The 18526-nt window shown below is 41.1% G+C and overlaps 1 protein-coding gene across 2 annotated transcripts; it reads right to left on the bottom strand.

The window, feature by feature from the left end:
- Positions 1-37: 37 nt before the first annotated feature.
- On the bottom strand, positions 38-18517 carry garem2 (GRB2 associated regulator of MAPK1 subtype 2). 2 transcript variants are annotated; one of them, XM_085432277.1, is made up of 8 exons: positions 18406-18517; positions 15799-15939; positions 10170-10300; positions 9368-9533; positions 7829-8679; positions 7212-7332; positions 5423-5592; positions 4573-4696 (listed from the first exon to the last, which is right to left on the bottom strand). In XM_085432277.1, the coding sequence occupies exons 1-8, from the start codon at positions 18515-18517 to the stop codon at positions 4643-4645; spliced, it is 1746 nt and encodes a 581-aa protein (XP_085288403.1). In that variant the 3' UTR covers positions 4573-4642. The 2 variants fall into 2 exon arrangements, with proteins under 2 accessions (XP_085288402.1, XP_085288403.1); XM_085432276.1 differs by lacking the exon at positions 7212-7332 and having other exon boundaries at positions 38-4696.
- Between the last annotated feature and the right edge of the window lie 9 nt (positions 18518-18526).

The raw sequence follows: 18526 nt of genomic DNA, 5'->3' as shown, positions 1-18526 counted from the left end.
AACAACCAAAATAAAAAGTGAAGGTTGCATTAAAACATCAGGTGTCATTCGGTTTATTTTTTTGATCTCTCCTTTATTTCTTCAGTGGCTTTGTAGTTACAAGATTGCAGAGTAGATCAGTATTACATGAGTGTAGTAGATCAGAGTGAAACTTTACTTCAGCTTTTGCCCTGGCTGAAACCCATCAAATCTGGGGATAATAGTAAAAAAAATTACAGGTAGTGATTCACAACAACATAAATTGCATTGTCAGTTATTTGGATCATTTGGATGATCTTGCTTTGTGATTGCCCTCAGTGTAGCCAGTTATATTACAATACTGTCCTCAGGATACACCCCTCAAATAGAACACACAGGTAAGAGCAGAGATCTAGTTTGGGGCCGGGGGGCATCTGCCCCTCTCTCAGCAGATTTGTACATTAGCAGATTTGTTCAACGGCTCAGTAACACAAATATCTAGTCAACCACATGACAGCAACTTAGTGTATTTATGCATGTAAACATAGCAAAGATGACCTCCTGAACTTTAAATTGAGCATCAGAATATGGAAGGAAGATGATTAAAGTGACTCTAAATGTGGCATGATTGTTGGTGCCAGATGGGCTGGTTTGGGTATTTCAGAAACTGATCTATTGGGATTTTTGCCACACAACCATCTCTAGGATTTACAGAGTAGTGTTGTTTTTTTTAAAGGGAAAATATCTACTAAGCAGCAGTTGCCTTGTTTGGTGCCAGAGGTCCGAGAACAACCAGAATGCTTCAAGCTGACAGGAAACCAACAATAACTCATGTAACAACTCATTACAACCAAAGTACACAGAAGAAAACCCCTGAATGCACAACAAGTCGAACATTTAAGCAGATGGGCTACAGCAGTAGGTGTCAGCTAAAATGAAACTCAGGCTACAGTTTATATGGGCTCACCAAAATTGGATAACAAAAGACTGAAAAAACTCTGCCTGAATCTCAATTTCTGCTGTGACATTCAGATGGCAGGGTCAGAATTTGCATAAACATGAAAGCATGAATCTATCCTGGCTCATAACAACTTCTCAGGCTCCTGCTGGTGGTGTAATGGTGTAGGGGATAACCTTAATAGCAACATTGCTGACCATGTCTATGCCTTTATGGGCACAGTGTATTAATCTGATGGCTAATTCCAACAGGATAAAAACTTCAAACTGTGGTTTTTGAACACACCAATGAGTTTGCTGTACTCAGATGGCATTTTTGGCATGTGGTGAAAAAGGAGATTCACATCACAGATGTGTAGTCAACAAATCATGTCAATGTAAGCCAAATTTTCCAGCACCTTGTTGAATCTATGCTACAAAGAATTAATACTTCTGAATACCAAGGTGTAAAAACTAGAGATGGCACGATACCACTTTTTTATGTCCGATACCGATACCGATATCATAAATTTGGATATCTGCCGATACCGATATGAATCCGATATAGTGTTTTTTAATCAACAAAACTGTTTTTTAAATATCTTGCTGCATTTTGTATAAGTTCATACTCAAGTTTAAAACAACAACTACACTAAAGCTATTCTGTTATACCTGTATGCAAAAAAAAATATTTCATAGTTCAGCAATACTGATCAATCTAATAAACTTAAACCTACACCATCCTCCCTATTCTGGTATTTTAAAGAGTACTTAGCATAAATATTAAGCAACCTAACTAATAGGGTTCCAACTCCCAGCAACAACAAAAATAAATAAATAAAAAATAGGGAACCACCCCTCACGCTCCACCTCATGATGCTTAATCGACGTAATCAACCTTAATTTGATGCAGTGTGAAAAAAAATGCACGGAAATTAATTATTTTTCAAGAAATATTAAATAGATTCAACATCTTTCTTCAACAAAATTGCAGACTGCACAGATGGTACCTTCCCAAAGGAAAAAGTACTATAGCTTACTAGGGTATATATATTAGACTTAATAGTCACTATATACAGTAATGGACTTCTATACATTTTACATCAGATTAAAACTTTGGGTGTAAGATTCAGATAAATATTAAATAATTAAAAGCGAGACATCTTAAATGAGAATAAGAAAGAAAAGTATGTCTTTGTGCCCCCTTTTCCCTGTTCATGCCCTATCGGCCCCCCTGGCTAAACTTTGCTAGATCCGCCCCTGCACAGTTACCAGCGTCAGCTACGTAGAAAAAGATCCTCGAGTAGAAAGTAATATTAAATACATTCTAACAACAGCTGATCAAGCTTAAACGTGCTGCTGTTGTTCAGCCGCTGGTTTCCTCTTTCTGGTGCAAAGTGGGCCAAAAACAAACAAGAGACACGGACTCGCGACAGAAAAGCCGACCAGCTGATCATTAAGCAGTTTCATGATTGAAGTAGCAGCCGGAGAGCAAGAGGCAGTCGCTCGTTAAGCTTAACGCAGGAATGCTTTACAAACATTCAGAGATGGACTTACACACTTGCTTTACTTCTCTCGGGATAACTTTGTCGGAGATGAAATGCCGGGTTGCTAGCGAAGCTCCAAATGCTATCCAGACCACCTACAGGTCCCGCATGCCACAGCCGCTCTATCACGTGATGCATACTGCTCCGACGTGCTAACGTTCTGAGGTGAGTTACGGCCTGTTGCAAGTTTTGTGAGGTGCTTTCGTGATATTTAATGGATCGGATTACATTTTTTATTTTTCTCCGATATCCGATCCAGTAATTTAGGTCAGTATCGGACCGATACCGATACGTAATATCGGATCGGTCCATCTCTAGTAAAAACATCTCATTTTTAATGCTCTAAGAAGAGAAACTGAAGTGTTGTGCTTATTATCATTTTTCTGACTCAGTGATTTTAGGTAGAATTTTTTTTTTGTTTATTTATTATACATTTTTATGTGAGTTTCTTTTTAATTCATTGAACAAACTTCACAGCTGTTCTGTCCAAGACTTAATAACTTGGGCTTTTTTATGCTATGTAGAAAAGCAAAGAGTAGCTGTGTTAACTTATTATAAAATTCGACTACATTCATTATCAGTTTCTAATGTCTGCTATCTGAAGATGAGGTTTGTGCTGATAACCTCATGCTCGGCCAGGTGGAGCAAGTTCAATGAAGAATTCTCCCCTGTCTCTCTCGCTGTTGCTTTTCTGTCTTTATTTTAGGTCATCTGCAGATGTTACAAGAGATTATAACAGAAACAAAGCACTCACAGATGGATCTAAAACAGTGGGTGAAAAAGGCAGCAAAGGTAGTGGCAGAAATATTAGCTTTCCAAGGAAACTGAGTGGTGACAATTCCTGATATTGTAGGACTTTGATCAATCTATGTGGATGAGAAATCTGAGGTACTCTTACAACTCCATTTCTGAGTTTTACTATAACACTCATTGTTACCTTTAAAGGGACTGTTAATAAAAATATCATCCCTCCCGAAGCATAGACTGACCTGTACCAAAAAAAAATCAGTCCAAAACCTCAGTAATTTTGTCAATGACTGCTCAGAGGTCTGATATTTTTCATATTTTCCTCATTGTTCTTTTGAAGGTAGTTTTAATTTACAACAACCTCCCACTTTATCTGTGCCAATTACATTCCACTGAAACTCAGTGAATAAAGAAGGATGTCTAAATGACCTGTATAGGGTCAAAATGTTACAATTCCTTAAATTACCTTGTCTTGAAATTAATTTAACACCTATTGATGACTAAATAAAGTGTCTAAAAAGTGCTGAAATTCTGTTCATTCATCAAATCTCATTTAAAGTAAAATGATAGAAATTTCCCCTGCATATCAAATTCTAAGTTGAACGGTGTGAACGCCACACATTGTTTAAATCAGACTTTAAGTTCCAAAGAGGGCACTTTTATCCTGGAGCTCTCTGTTGTAGCCATTTGTTAGTAAAGTAGTGCCAGACTGTGATTCAGACAGGAAACATGTCAGTCTGACTTTGAGCATTAGAGCCAGTCAAGTGTCAATTCTACAGTTTGACCACAGTGTGGCGTTGTTTCCTTCAGTTTCATTCATTGGGCTCAGCAGCCAGTTGGTCACAGTGGAAGGCACATTCAGGGAGGCTCAGCAGCCAACAGGCACATTCTCAGGACAGTGTGTATATTAGATTTTGGGCCTCCAGCCCTGTATGAATTGTGTGATCTTGGTCACATGGAGTCGGCTCAGGTGGAAGTCATGTGACAAGATATCTTCAGTCAGCTGCACCAGCAAGCTGCCATCGATTCGCTCCCTTTGGAACACGGACACCGCTGCCTCTGATAGGCCAATAAACCGCAGGCAAGCTGAGACTTCCTCCAATGACAGAGCAGACAGGTCAGCGGGAGGTCGCCAGGTAGGGTCAGGGAGCGGGGACAACCCCTCAGGGACTCCTGTTGATGTCCCACCACCCTCCGCGCCTCTGGAAGAATCTGTTGTGGAATTGGGAGCAGGCTCAGGCGAGGGACAAGGGGACTGGCGGTTGAAGGGGTTCAACGCCCCAAAGGGAGCAAATCGACTCTGTGGGGGTGGCGGTCTGAGTCGAAGTCCAGAGGAAGTGAAGGAATCCACCCATGGCTCTGCCCAGGTGGCTTGTGCAGGCTGAGGATTGGCTGTGTTGTCTGTAGGGATGCCAGAGACAGGCTCAGGACTAGTAGGATTAGGGGCAGAGCAGTCACCCCAAGAGCACGGGTAACAGTAGAGGGAGGCATCGGGGGAGGGGGAGCAACTGGGACAAGACAGAGAAAATGGAAATGTTACATATCAGCTACATATCATATTTACAAAAGTATTTAAATGACCATATTTCAAGTTCCAGCAGCTACCTGCTGAAAAATTCTCCTTAGCTTGCTGTCAATTCATAAAAAATGTATCATTCCATATATCGTCTATTTATAGAACAAGCAAACAATCAATATGGAGCTTCATATTGTAAAATGGCATTGCTTTCTGTGCTTCTGTCAGTTCAGATTAGATAACCTTCCCATACTTTCTTTCCATATACCTTATAATCTTCTTTAAAGGGCAAGAACGGGAAATCTGTAAGCAGTAACCTTTCAGAGCTGAAAAATGCAGCCAAAAAAAAAAAGACTTCCCCGCATGTTGGTGACTTATCAGACAAATATTATTGCTCGTCAGGTGGGTTGCACTAAGGAAAAAACAATCTAAACTTGAGACTTGAAAATAGAAGTCCACAAACTAATGGGTGTCTACATCCATATCTTTTGGACATTTTTCATTGCAATTTATTTGGAAACAGCCATTGCAGTAGCTCTGTTTGAAGCTACAGTATTTGGACTCTTGCAGTAGTTTGGAACTCGAGGAACTTCATTCTCTCCCTTTTCGTGTAATCAATCATGTCAAGCAGTGAAACCAGAAAAGGCTTTCAATCCTCTCTAAAATGATACCAGTATGTCAAAATAAGGATTTACACATTACGTGTTTTATACTGTACCTGTCCTGTAGTCCAGAGGAGTAAAAGGAGATGTTTGGTCTCGGGGAGGTGGACGTTTTGGGGAAGCGAGGTGGAACAGGAGGGCTGGGAGCTGGACTGGAGATGGAGCCTCCTTTGGAGCAACGAGGGGGAACTGGAGGGGCGATCAAATAGCGACACTCCTCTCTCACCTGCAAGCACAAACCACACACACAGAAACATAAGCATAACAATAACACACACAACAGCCAAATAAAAAAAGGTTAATCTTAAAAATAGACTTCTCAGGAGGCTTTGTGCAAGTGTGTGCGTGCAACACATAGTAAATGTCAAACTTTGTGACCTTTACAACTCAAACAAAGTCCTTACACACAGTAGCAGCATCTAGATACACACACACACACACACACACACACACACACACACAGTGTCTTGGCAGGCTAAATATTAGGAGAACGCTATGTGTGACAGGGTATAATCCAGTTGCAGAGGAGACGTCAACACCCACACAAACCTTTCTGTTCCGCTGCCCTCACTTTAAAAGGGAAAAAAAGTTAAACAAAACAAAAGCATGAAAATGTGCGCTTTACAAACAACATACACAGTTACACATGGACACCATTGCCTGGGAAGACTCTTAGAAATGTGAAACAGCTCACTAGGTAAAACAACATCGTTTTCAATAGGACACCATTTCCTCTTTAAAAAGACAAGAAAAAAGAGATGTTTTAATTCATGGAAGTGCTGGTCGACCCCCAGCTTTAAGGTCAACACTAGAGCTGTACAGAAAATGCATTACCATATTAAAAAAGAACCTTTATAGTCTACATAAAGCCTGACTTGCACCAGTTTGAGTGTTAAAATTAATCTAGTAAATTTCATTATACATCATGTAATGCACGTTATAAATTTCATTATGCGCTACAAAAGGAATATTTTAAGGCAAGTCTGCATTTTTGCTGTACAGCAGCATTTAGGTGAAAACAGTAGAGGTGATTAATTCATTTGTAATCAGTAGAACAACAGTTATTTGGTCTCACCAAAAGCAAAAGTAAAAAATACCACAAATTCACAAAAATGTACAAAGAAAGCTAACAATATATCACCTGCAATGCTTATTTTCTGAAGAAAAAAAATTCCTAGGTATGACCTTCTCAGACTTTTCTGTAACTCAATGTCAAGCCAAACCCTGGGAACTCTGATGGAGCCAGTCAATGAGACTTTAATGGGAGATTTCCTGGCTCCAAATGGGAACTTGAAGGGGTGACTATGCATGGAAGCATGATCAGTCCATTTACAGTAAAGGTAATGTGTTAGTCACACATCTTTGAATTTCTATGTTATTTAAAGAGAGAAAATCAATGACACATGCTAGCTTAGGAAAGACTAGGGCTTAGCTGCTGAATAACCACTCTGCTATTGAAGTTAGGACCTTGCTGCATATGATATTAAAAAGAGCAAACTAAAACAACCATGCCAATCAAGTCTGTGGAAATTAATTTCCTTTGGTTATTTTCAGACAGATTTTTTTCTTCTGGTCTCAGCAAGTTAATTCACACAATAATCCATAATCCAAGTAATCCTTATAATATTAAAAAACTGAAATGCTCTATATGTTTAAGAAATTTCTCCTAGGAGTTGTAGTGCTGATTTATAGCAATCACATTAAAAAGCTTCAGCAGTCTTAATAGCTTTAGCTTTCGGTTCAATTCATTAGAAATAATCAGCCACAACCTAAAAACCACTAATGAGTGAAGTGAACGACAGCACTGATTCTCTCTAGTTCTGCTTGGAAATCCTGGGTCCTTACATTGATGGAGATAAGTAGACACGTACGACCAACCCAGGTCAATAACAGCTCCCATGGCAATGTGGAACTGATGATAGTGGTTTCTCCTAAAAGAACAATCCTCCCCGAAACACTGCAAAAACTCCTCGAGAACATGGAAAAAATACAAAGACACTGACTGGTTATCCAGACATGACAGATCCCAATCTGAGCTGTGTAATGTGCCAGAACATTCCCAGAGGATCCACTACCTTTGTTCTAGGACATCTTAAGGGATCCCATGTCTATGGAGAAACAGGTTAGAGCCATTTTGGCAGCACAAATAGGCTTACACAACACTGTGTACGTGGTTTTTATGTTGAGGCTGACCAGCTTATGTATCTCTATCTATCTATGTATATCTGTATGTGCTATAAGAGTAAGGGTGGTGTATTGCAGCATTTCCAGTCAGTGTGCATTACAGTCAGTGTGCGCTTGTATTTGCGTTGAGTGTATCAGTGGGGTTTAAGAGCTGTTGTGTATGAATAATTCAAGGCAGCCATCCTGACTTTTAACAGCCGGATGCTACTGTGGACAGATAAGAAGGATGACAGACTGAAGAACGAGAAGATGGATGGGAGGCAAGGACTGCAACTCACAGCATCAGATTTTGGAGGTACAGGTGGCGGGGTAGACACTCTTGTCACCACGGTACCAAGAGAACCATCCAGTGAGGAAGATGAATGGAAGGATATGAGGTTTGGCTCCTTTCCTAAGCCCTCTGCATTTTGATTGGTCCAGAGTTCCTCATAAGGGATTTCCTCAGCGGTCCTCATTTCACCCTCAGTCCATTCAGGAGTCACATACTCCCTCTCCTCACCTGGCCCCTCCCCTAGCCGCTCTCCAAGGGAGTCCCTGCAGCGCTGAGATACGCTGTCTGAGACTCCACCAACATACCCGCACATTGAGAGACGCTGCAGTGCCGGTGCCAATGAGTCCTGGCTCGACACGCACACGCGAGAGCGCCGTGGGCTCACACACTCCTCAGTCATACACTCCAATTCTGGCCGAGTTTCTCTAACAGCACGAGAGTAGGCATCTGGGTCAAATGCATGTCGCAGAAGAAGGCTCTCCAATGCTGCTTTGTGCACGGAGGCCTCGGCCACATTAAACCGGGGCATGCAACGCAGCAACAAAAAGTGGGAGGGGGAGACTTCCTGATGGCGGAGAACCATGCAGAGCACCACCGTCTTGCTGACTATGTTGAGCAGCTTGTAGCGGTGGCCCTCTCGTACTGCGTGACGGTCGTAGGGGTTTCGTGGCGGCCTCGACGGCACAGACACGTTGACGGGGAGGCGGACTCTCTCGATGATGCTGCGCACCGTGTGCTCCCCCCCCAGCATGCCTTGCTCCAGTGGAGAGCGTGTGCAGAAGCGTCCACGGCAGCCAAAGGGCAAACTGACACTTTGATTGGTGCGATGGTTCATGCAGACCAGGCAGGGCGTTTTACCTGAAGAGACAAAGAAGATATTTAGGAGTTCACGGGTGGATCAGTCCTAACACAACAATAATACAATTTTAACTTTTTCAAAAATGTCTATGTTTGAACCACAAATCCACAGATTTCAATGTGAAGTGAATACCTTTGATCTTCTTGTTACAGCGCAATGTTCTGCTGGGAAACTCTGGGTTCTGAAAGTTATTTTCACATGCGCCAAATACCACCCCCTCCCACCCACCAATAGCAACAGGATATCTTCAACACAAGTGACCTCCACTAGCAGGACAATGTGCCCAGCCACGCTGTAAAAAATGCTCGAGAATGGCTCTAGGACCACACAAAGAGTCCAATGTGTTCACTGCCGGGTCTGGACTCCCAATCCGCAGGACTCATCAAGGCCCTACCCTGCAATCCACAGGACCCATAAGATCTTCTGCCAACGAACAGCCCCAGGGAACCTGTGTCCATGCTGCGACAGGTCAAAGCTGTCTTTTGCGGCATGAAGGACACCTAAACAATATTAGGCAGGAGGCTTAAATGTTGCGGCTGACTGGTATTCTTCAAAAAAAAAAAAAGGAATGAACTTCAGCAACCTTCAGTTCTGCCAGTGCTTTTGTTTTCCTCGTTCTCGTGTGCATGTTCTACAACTGAAACGGCGCTTCATAACTTTACAGCTCAATAGTTCAGCCTGACTTACTTCTGGGAGTCTTTCCTAGTCGTCTAAGAAGCGCGCTCAGTCCCGTCTTTTCCTTTGAGGGAGTGGCACAGAGAAGCTCTGCTTTCCCCATGAGCGACAGCTCATCTCCAGCCTGCAGAGTGAAACTGTAGGGCTCACTGTCTTCACTAAATTCCCCTGAAACAACCTGCAACACAGACATGGATGTATATGTGTATAAGATATTGCATGACTCAGGGATTAATTACTATAAAAGTACTGTTGTGGTTAGTTAACTACCTGTAGTTAAAAGCCACTCCCCATCCATGGACCTTTTTTTTTGGACCAAATTCTCGTCAGCCAATCATGGCCTCGAAAAAAGAAGTCTATATCTAAATTTGGTTAAACAAAAGTGAAAAGTCCTCTTTTGAGGCTATTATGGAAAACTTCAATGCAACTAGATTTCACCCACCATTTCATGTTTTACACCTAGTTTTTGTTTCAGTAATACAAACATCCTTGCCTTTGTTTTTTCATTTGTTATAACATATTTAGATATGAAATGACTGTGATCAGACAGCCACACTTCAAGCATCCACTTCGAGTGCACAGTCTGAGGAGGTTGCAGAAATGTTGAGAAGGAAGAGTGTCCCTTCACTTTTCAAACACCTTAGAAGAAGGCTTTTCACCTTTCAGTTTTGACCAAATCTTAATGCTGTTTAGATTTCATTAAAGCTGTCTTTATTGTCTATTCAGTGTCTGTTCGCTTTCTTTCAAACACGTTTTTGCTGTGGTGGTAAATAGGGCAAAGCTGAAGTGGAAATTCATTATAGGCGTGCCTTACTTTGACACTGAAAGTGATCGTCTCCATGACAAAAACTCGGTCTGGAAAGGCACCAGCAACCTCCTCCACACTAGAGAAATACTGGACTGGATCCCTGACGTCCCGGTCTTCATCCAGCAACTTGAATTTGCCTATAGAGAAGATCGGTGTGATACAGGAGGAAAGAAAGGGGTGAAGAGTGGCAAAGGAAATGAGAGAGAGGACAGAAGAAGATTATGTTGAGAGATGGGAGAAGAGAAACAGTGAAAAGAGGTAGGAAGAGAAGAGTGGAAGGGGAGAGCGAGTTAGGAAAAAGCCAGAGGCGGGGAAAAAGAGCGGGTGAAAAGTTCCTTTTCGGCTGCTTATAGTTTCACTATAAAAGCACACACATCTGCAGCAGAGGAATATAAAGACACCTCGGTGACCTATGACCTGGCACCAGCTCTTTCCCAATCGACAGCCGACTGGGTTGCCACAGTAACGAATAAAGGACCCCCATTCTCACGCAGAGCAGAGACACATCACCATGGAGACACTTACACATACACTGTCACGCACACACACAAACTCATCCCTCTCTCTCTTTGACTCTTTCTGTCCCTTGCTCATCCCCTCGTCTGTAAATCTTTCACCCTCCTGAACTTAAGTTTTGTGCTGTTGAAGCTGTAAATATTTTTTTTTTGCCTTTTTGCCTCTTTTCAACATTGAAAAGAGTCATTTAACAGCCCGTAAACCAAACCGACATTGTTCAAAGGACATTTTAAATGCTTTGCTCCTGTTGGCCAGTTTATCAGACTGCAATGGAACGACTACATCCTTTCGAGGATCCTCCTTCTTTTCACAGAGTCAGAGTTTGAATGAACAAGAGAAGTTTTTTGGGGGGTTTTTTGGGTTTTTTTGTCTGGTAGACAGAGTAGAATACCAAACTCCACCATCATCTACGCCAGAAGCTCTCTCATTCTCTTTTTCTTCCACCCCCCACTTTCCAATTCAAAATGAGCCCCTAGGATAAGGAGCTTCCACCCACCTAACAATACCAGCAAAATCCCACTTTTCAACACAACCCACCACCCCCTCAAAGAGTAGGAGTTGGAAATAAAACAAGGTTTACCACCAACCTAAACAAAGCCCTGCTCAATTCTGGAAATGTATATTTAGTCAAAAGTGAGATTCCAAATGTCGCTGATAGGCAACAGAACACAGATGTGACGTCATATTAAAAAGCTGCTCTTGCTATATGATAAAGCAGGCTGGTATTTGTAAAGGCTTCCACATAAGGCTTTTGGCCACTGGGTCCACCTTACAAGGGTGGTTGCAGCCTCAGTTGCTTCCCTTAATCCCATTCATGATAAGTGATCATTCAGCTTTTCTGTCCTCTGTCATCCCAGCCTCTCAGTGATGGGTAGACGAGGATGCAGACAAGCAGGGAGGAGAAGAAGGAGGGAGGCATCCTGTTGTCCATCCCCACGGGGAAACCTATATTGCACTCATCCTACGCTTATTTAGACTTCCTGTATGAAGTCATCACACAGACATTAGCTCATCACAGACGATGGCTTGTGATTCCAAAGCAACTCATCTAACATATTTAAAGGGACACAAAAGTAGTGCTAAAAGGATGCGTTCATGTAAATGCGTCTTTTTCGGATCTGTTGGAATGCATCATTAAGTAAAGAGGATGTCAGGCTGATGATTTGCTTCAGGGTCTCCTATTTGATTTCATCACATAAAAAACCACTCTTTGATTACGAACACACTTTTTCACGATTGCAAACTGATTAGACACAAATAAGAAACAACTATATTTATTGCAAACAAACAAACAAAACAACACAAGTAAAGTCAAGGATTACAGCCAGAATAGGTCACTAAAAGAATTATGGAGCTGCAGCCTTCTATCTTTAAAGCTGGACAGATACTCCTTTTTAATTAAATCTTGGAAGCACACAGCATGTTTTAATCAGCTTTTCTCCGTGGCCAGAACTTTTATGTTTGAACTGCACGGATGAGCTGACTGGCCACAACAAGGGCTCTAAACCCACTGAATGTAAGCAAGGGACCTTTGGTTGAGTTTGTCCATTGTTGCTGTGTTTAGTGTAGTGAAGAAGAGAGAGGGGCAACATTACTTTGTGCAATTCTTGCAAGAGGAAAAGAGAAAAATAGGGGGGTCACAGCTGGCTGGGAGAAGCAGACAATACAGTCTGTTTGTTGTGTGTTGATTTTTGTCAGAGCTCTGCCTAAGACTACAATGTGAAAGTCAAGTCATATAAAAGACTGTCTTCTGATTATTCAAGCAATTAATTGAGGGCCGTTACCCGCTGGGAGTGAGAACATAAAAGAACAACTCACTCTCCCAGATCCTGAAATTAGGCATTAATATTAACCACTTTTTGAGCTTACAAGAGGCTATACAGATCTTTCCTGTTTATACTGATAACACCCCAAAAGTTCTACATTAAAACGGATATAAACAGAAACGTTGGAAAAAATAACCAATGCTAATGAACAATGCCATTAAGTTGAAAAAAATCTGCATATCTCCGACTCTGCATAGATTTATTTATTTATACATCTAGGAGTTTACTAGAGCAGCTTTAAACAGTCAGTCCAAAGTAATTCCCAGTTATCCTTTAATGAGCCTTGCACCTCCTTAGTTATGACTATAGGAAGGATATCCCCTCTCCATGACATCATGCAGAGCCAAGAGTGAAAAGAAAAAGCCTGAGCTGAGTCTGAAGCCGGAGCTCTTTGGCTCACAGGACTTAAGCTGACCTTATTAATTAAAATATTTCACCATCTTTAATAAGCATTCATGAATATAAGAATAAAACAAAAGCTTGCCTTTATTGTGCGTATTATAATTTATAGCTTTCAATCCAATCTCAACACTAAACCAATAAAATAAGTTTAAAAAACAAAGAAACTGAACAAACTAGTGAATCGTTGTTACCTTTATTGGGCATTCTTTATTCTACTTGGTAATATATATATATTTGCTATTTTATTACTTTCTGTGTTTCTAATCTCTGGGAAATACTAGCTGTCACGTGTTTCAGATATGAAATGCTGAATGATCTCAACATACTCCCCCCTCCCAGCCAAATGTTGTAGCGTGAGGTGACATCAGCACTCCATCAGTGGAGGAAGCAATGGAGAGAAGGCATTAAGATCCAGTTACACTGAGAATAATGTGACTGGGTTGAGAGTCGGAACAATGGGATGGTGGGGATGAGCTCCGGTGAGGTCATGCTGGCTAGACTCATTCAGCAGGAAGACGCGAGTCAATGGACAACTGGAGTCAGACAAGGTCACATGGTACACGAGTGAATGTGTGAATGAAGGTGGTAGTAGAAGATGTGCTCATCTGTACATTAAGAGTTTAAAGTACGCAACTCCTCCGCAAAGAGATTCTATTATGCTTTTATTCATTCCCTGTCTGTTACAATGGCAGATGATCATATTAAGGATAGGAAAAGTTTTATACTGCATAATGAGGGACGAAATCTCTGGTTTAAGTAAACTTGTTTAGAGTATTTCAACTTTTGGATCTGTATAATATCAGAGTGCGTGGATGTCCATAATATGGCCACCTCAGGCACAAGGCTCTGAATGTCAAAAGATGACCCCCGCACATCTCTCTTTTAAACATTCTGTTTGTGAGGGACAACCAATCAGATAAAAGTTGTTTTGAAATGGGGAGGAGCTAAGAATAGCTTGACTACACCAAGACCCAGTATAAATTAAATAACTGATTATTTTAGTTTGTAATTCGTTTAGAGGTACTCTGATAGATTTGAAGAATAAAAGTTAAATTAATGGCTCCAGATTATTGTGTTATTTTTTTATTACTTAGCAGAAAACTGACAGAATTACTGGAATAGATTGGAAAGTGTAGGATGTCCGCTAACATTTCTACTGGTACTAACAGGGTCAGGGGAAGGTTTGTGTGTTTCAAGGTGTTTTCATTTTCTTGAACAAGAGTGTGAACTCTCCTGAATGAACTGGAGCATCAGCAATTCTATTATTAATTATGAATGACCTCACATTAATAAGGAGTGGTTTTTACTGACATAACACACAAAGAAGGGAAGTTTCCAATCAACCCTGGAGGGAGGAGTTGGGGAGGGTCGTTATTAATATAAATTCAGTTCGTTTATGACAATTATGTGAAACTTTTTTATTTCTTGATAGATGTAGGAAAAAAACTACTGAGCACTGTGCTTGAAGCTGTTCTTAAGTAGAAATACAGCTGCACAATTTATCCCTAGAGCATGCTGGCAAACTGTGTTGTGTCAAACACAGGATGCAGTCATAGTGAGTATTGCGCAAAAGTCTTGAGACACTGGTCTTTTTTTTAAATACAGGTATGTTTTTACTTGGTTGGCAATAATGTGTTTGTAAATACTATCATGCTGAAAAATGAAGCTGTTGCCAATCGGATGCTTTGCAGATGGTATTGCACGGTGGCTCAAAATCTGATTGTGCTTTTCTGCATTCATGATTCCGTCAATTTTGACAAGATGCTGAACAACACGGACTGAAATGCAGCCCAAAACCAGGACAGAGACATCATGTTTTACAGATGGTTCTAGACAATCTTTGTTGCTTGCTCCTGACCTCCTCCACTCTCCACAAGTTTGGATTCGTCACTCCATAAGATCTGTTGCCACTGATTTTTAGTCCAGTTCTTTTCTTAACCTTTTCTCCCTGTTTCCCTTCTAAGAATGGCTTCTTGACCGCCACCCTTCCATTGAGACCATTTCTGATGAGGCCTCAGCAAACAGTAGACTGTGCAGATGCACATCTCAGGTCCCAAGTCAGGTGTTTGCTAGATTTGTTTCCTATTTCTCATGGACATGACTTTCAGGTGTGGTTCATCTGCTATAATTTTTCTTGCCTGTACACACCATGCTGTGATATGCCAAATTTTCAGCTAGCAGTACTTTGAAAATAACCTTTTTAGTGCAAAATTGCTATTTTATATCTCTCAAAATGTGTTATCTGTAGAATTTTGCATAGATATAACTGAAGAAACTGTAACAAATAATGCATTTTGGTGACAGGCTGCTTTGGTTCTTTGCTAAGTTGTCTGTTATGTGTAGACACAACACTGGTCCATTCGTGGAGTTGAGGTGCCTTTTGATCTTTGAATGATTCATAGGTCAGTGTTAAGTGGCTTAACAATCAAAAGAATTCTCAGGAAATAGCCAGCTACAAGGAAGAGACTGACAATGAGTGAAAAACAGCCAATTTCCAAAAAAAAGCTTTGAAAAATCTTCAGACAGCCTGAAGAACTACTGCTCAAGACAACTTTAAAAGATGAGAAGAAAGTTAAAATAGGACTCGAGACTCAAGACTTTTGCACAGTACTGTATATTAAGCTTAATTAAATCTTAACACTTTAATTAAATGGTATTATAAGATTTGAAGGAACAACACAAAGAAAATAACATATTGAACTTTCAGCTTATTGATCCACAGCTATTTTGTTTGTAGATGCTTTCAGAGAAAAAGAATCCTGTAGAAATTCTTGACCTGTTTTTTACTCCTGCAGCAAATGAACATTTTAGGGAAAATCTATATATTTAGGACAACGGTTTTCTCCCCGCTGATGTATAAAAGCAAAGTGTATGTGCAGATGCATGCTCACCCTGATACTGCAGAGGGATGTCAATTTTGGGACCAATTACATAGTGACCCTCCTCTAAGCTGTGGGCCGTCACTGTGGTCCACTGACGGCAGGAGTGTAAGAGCACCACATCGTCCTCTGACAGACCCTCCACACATTCACCTGCAGCAAACAAACACACACTCAGAAAGGAATAGGCAAATAGTGTGCAAGTCTCAGGTTTCTCAATTCTAAGGTCACACTTAGCAACTCAGCAGTGGAAAACATTAAAACACCCTCGTAAAAAGCACACATAATTACCACAATCAGTGATGGATCACCCCCCGCTAACCTACTCATCAGGACCCTGCTATGCAACTGGCAACCTACAATTACACAGCCCCCATACACAAACACACAAACAGGGCAGTCCGGCTTTCACAAGAGCTGTGTAGCACAGTGGCATTGATTTCTGCTGATAGCACAGCAGTACAATTCAATCACGCAACACAATGTTACTCCCAAGCCTTTGAGTCAAACAATCATGTTGATAGATGGCTGACTATAAACACAGAAAAGGATACTTGGAAGAAATAAAGCACATTATCTACTGAAACAATGTTAGCTTTCTTCAGGAAGTTTTGCTCATTCCAATTCAATGCTTCGTACTAAACTGTGATGTTAGTATGTCTTATATCGCTCTTGCCTGAGGATGTAGTAATTCTCTGTTATCTTAACATTTCTCCCTGTTCAAAACCTCAATGTTTGGGCCACTGTTTTGTTTTAAACTTTGATTTTTGCACCTAGGTATTTCTTTAGTTGGGAGGGAGCTTTGAAAGGGTCTGTGATAAATGCCTTTTTGAAGTTTCCTTTCAATTTAGGAGAAGTGTTATACCCATTTATTTTTTTCTAGGTTCTGAGACAAACCCCACAAACACTTCCACTACTAACCACTCTGATATATTCTAAGGGAGTCAGACAGGTTGAAAACTTTCCTTGTGTAGCCTCAATGCAGTCAGTTGGGTGGCTATTTAATTTGCAGTCTGCAGCGTTCATATTGCAGCCCATCACACTCAATTACATCTTTACCCACTCTTGCCGGAGAACACACACACACACACACACACACACACACACACACACACACACACACACACACACCATATGGATAAACACTGTAGTTGTTTGTTGACGCTGCCCTGAAACGGAGCTGTCATCATGCCCTGCTGTAAATAACTAACTACCATCTGGGCTGGCTGGATATGCAAAAAAGGAGGCATCACGAGTGGGGTAACTACAGTGCAGTTAATAAACACCTACGGGAGGTCTCTCTATGCGATGTTCAGGCGCGCTGCCGGGAGTAAGGTGCGTAATTTTTCCGGGACTGTGACACGGCTTCGGGTGCGCGCTTTTGTGCAGCGGGGAAACTTGGAGGGGTTTTTTCTTCTCCAGAGTTGCTTCTCGTTAGTATTCACTACATTCGCCGACAGATTACAGCATTTGCATATGAATAGAATTGAGCAGCACTTCAACAGCACAACAGATACTTTGTTGCTTTCCAGGCCTCGCTGAGACTGGAACAACTTTGGCCACGACACCCGTCGCCCGTTTCCAAATTAAAGACACCGAATCTGGTGAAGGTGAACGTGAAGGATCACGCTGGCAACGAAAAACATGAGAAATTAATAGAAAACTTGACACTAACGTTAAAACGCGTCTTGCCCGTGTCAGTGAACTAGTGCGGCACGGGTGCAGCGGGTGTATCAAGGTGGCCAGTCTGAACTAAAATATTAACGGAAACACCATCAGATTGGTTTCAAAGTAAGAGCAAGAACCTGGCACTGGCGACTGGGATCAACAATAAAACCTATTAACTCTTAATCCCGTATTACCATTGATGTATGTACTTATTTATTTATTTTTGTGACATAGACATGAGCAACGTAACAAAGATATAATATACTGGACATGTAAATGAAAGCGTATGTTGAGCATGTAATATATCCTCTACTAATCTGTAGTGCCTTAAGTTTACTGTAATCGCATTTTAATATTAGCAGACCAGTAAAACACATTTTTTTATTTATACTGTTTTTATTTAAAAGCCAATGTTTTTCTTTTAAATTCATTTATTTTAATCTGCTCTATTGCACTCATCTATACAAAACATCTGCCTAAATTAAAGAGTAATTCAATTCGTTGTGCTCATAGATTTGTTGGTTTTGCTCAAGTTAGCTGCTTACAGTTTTTTGCATTTCAAGTTTTCCCTCTTACTAAACGCGCTGACGAATGTGAACATTTATTTTGAAAGTTAAAACCGGAAAAGGTATTTTTTTCTGCCGACCTTGATGCCATTAAAGCACTTCACACGTTCTCCATTAAATTTGGACACTTGTTTTAAACCCCACCGAACGTTATACTCTAAAGCTTCCCACAAACACACTTTATTTATATTTTCACCCTTTTCTTCATTACTCGTCATCATTTTTCTTCACTAGCGTCACGGTTACGATAATTGTAGTGATAAGGAGCCTCAGCGTTAACTAACAACAGTTGGCAAAAGAATTCAACAACAAAAAAAGTGTAAAAAGTTTCTTATGGTCGTGTCGGAGGTAAAATCACCCAGTGAAGCAGGTTTATGTCTCTTACCGTGGGCCAGGCGGACCAGAGTGGGCAGACGGAACTTGCTGACCACCGCGTCCAGCGGCAGCGCCAACGGGCTCCAAGTGATCTCCGACAGGCTCGCCGACAACTTCTCCATCCTCGCGGG

The sequence above is a fragment of the Copadichromis virginalis genome, linkage group LG15 (assembly GCF_057382275.1).
Source record: "Copadichromis virginalis isolate Kocher_CV1m ecotype Utaka linkage group LG15, C_Virginalis_male_GT1.1, whole genome shotgun sequence".
Lineage (NCBI taxonomy): Eukaryota > Metazoa > Chordata > Actinopteri > Cichliformes > Cichlidae > Copadichromis > Copadichromis virginalis.
The sequence above is the reverse complement of the archived record's forward strand: the minus strand, read 5'-3'. Positions and strand labels throughout refer to the sequence as shown.

What these genes read in the sequence shown, in the direction of transcription:
- garem2 (XM_085432276.1), bottom strand. Translation starts at nt 18,517, where the DNA reads ATGGAGAAGTTGTCGGCGAGCCTGTCGGAGATCACTTGGAGCCCGTTG. An exon ending in TACCTCCAAAATCTGATGCT is followed by an intron (nt 5,593 to 7,828) that starts GTGAGTTGCAGT and finishes TTGTGCTTGCAG; the next exon opens with GTGAGAGAGGAGTGTCGCTA. An exon ending in TCCTCTGGACTACAGGACAG is followed by an intron (nt 4,697 to 5,422) that starts GTACAGTATAAA and finishes GTCTTGTCCCAG; the next exon opens with TTGCTCCCCCTCCCCCGATG.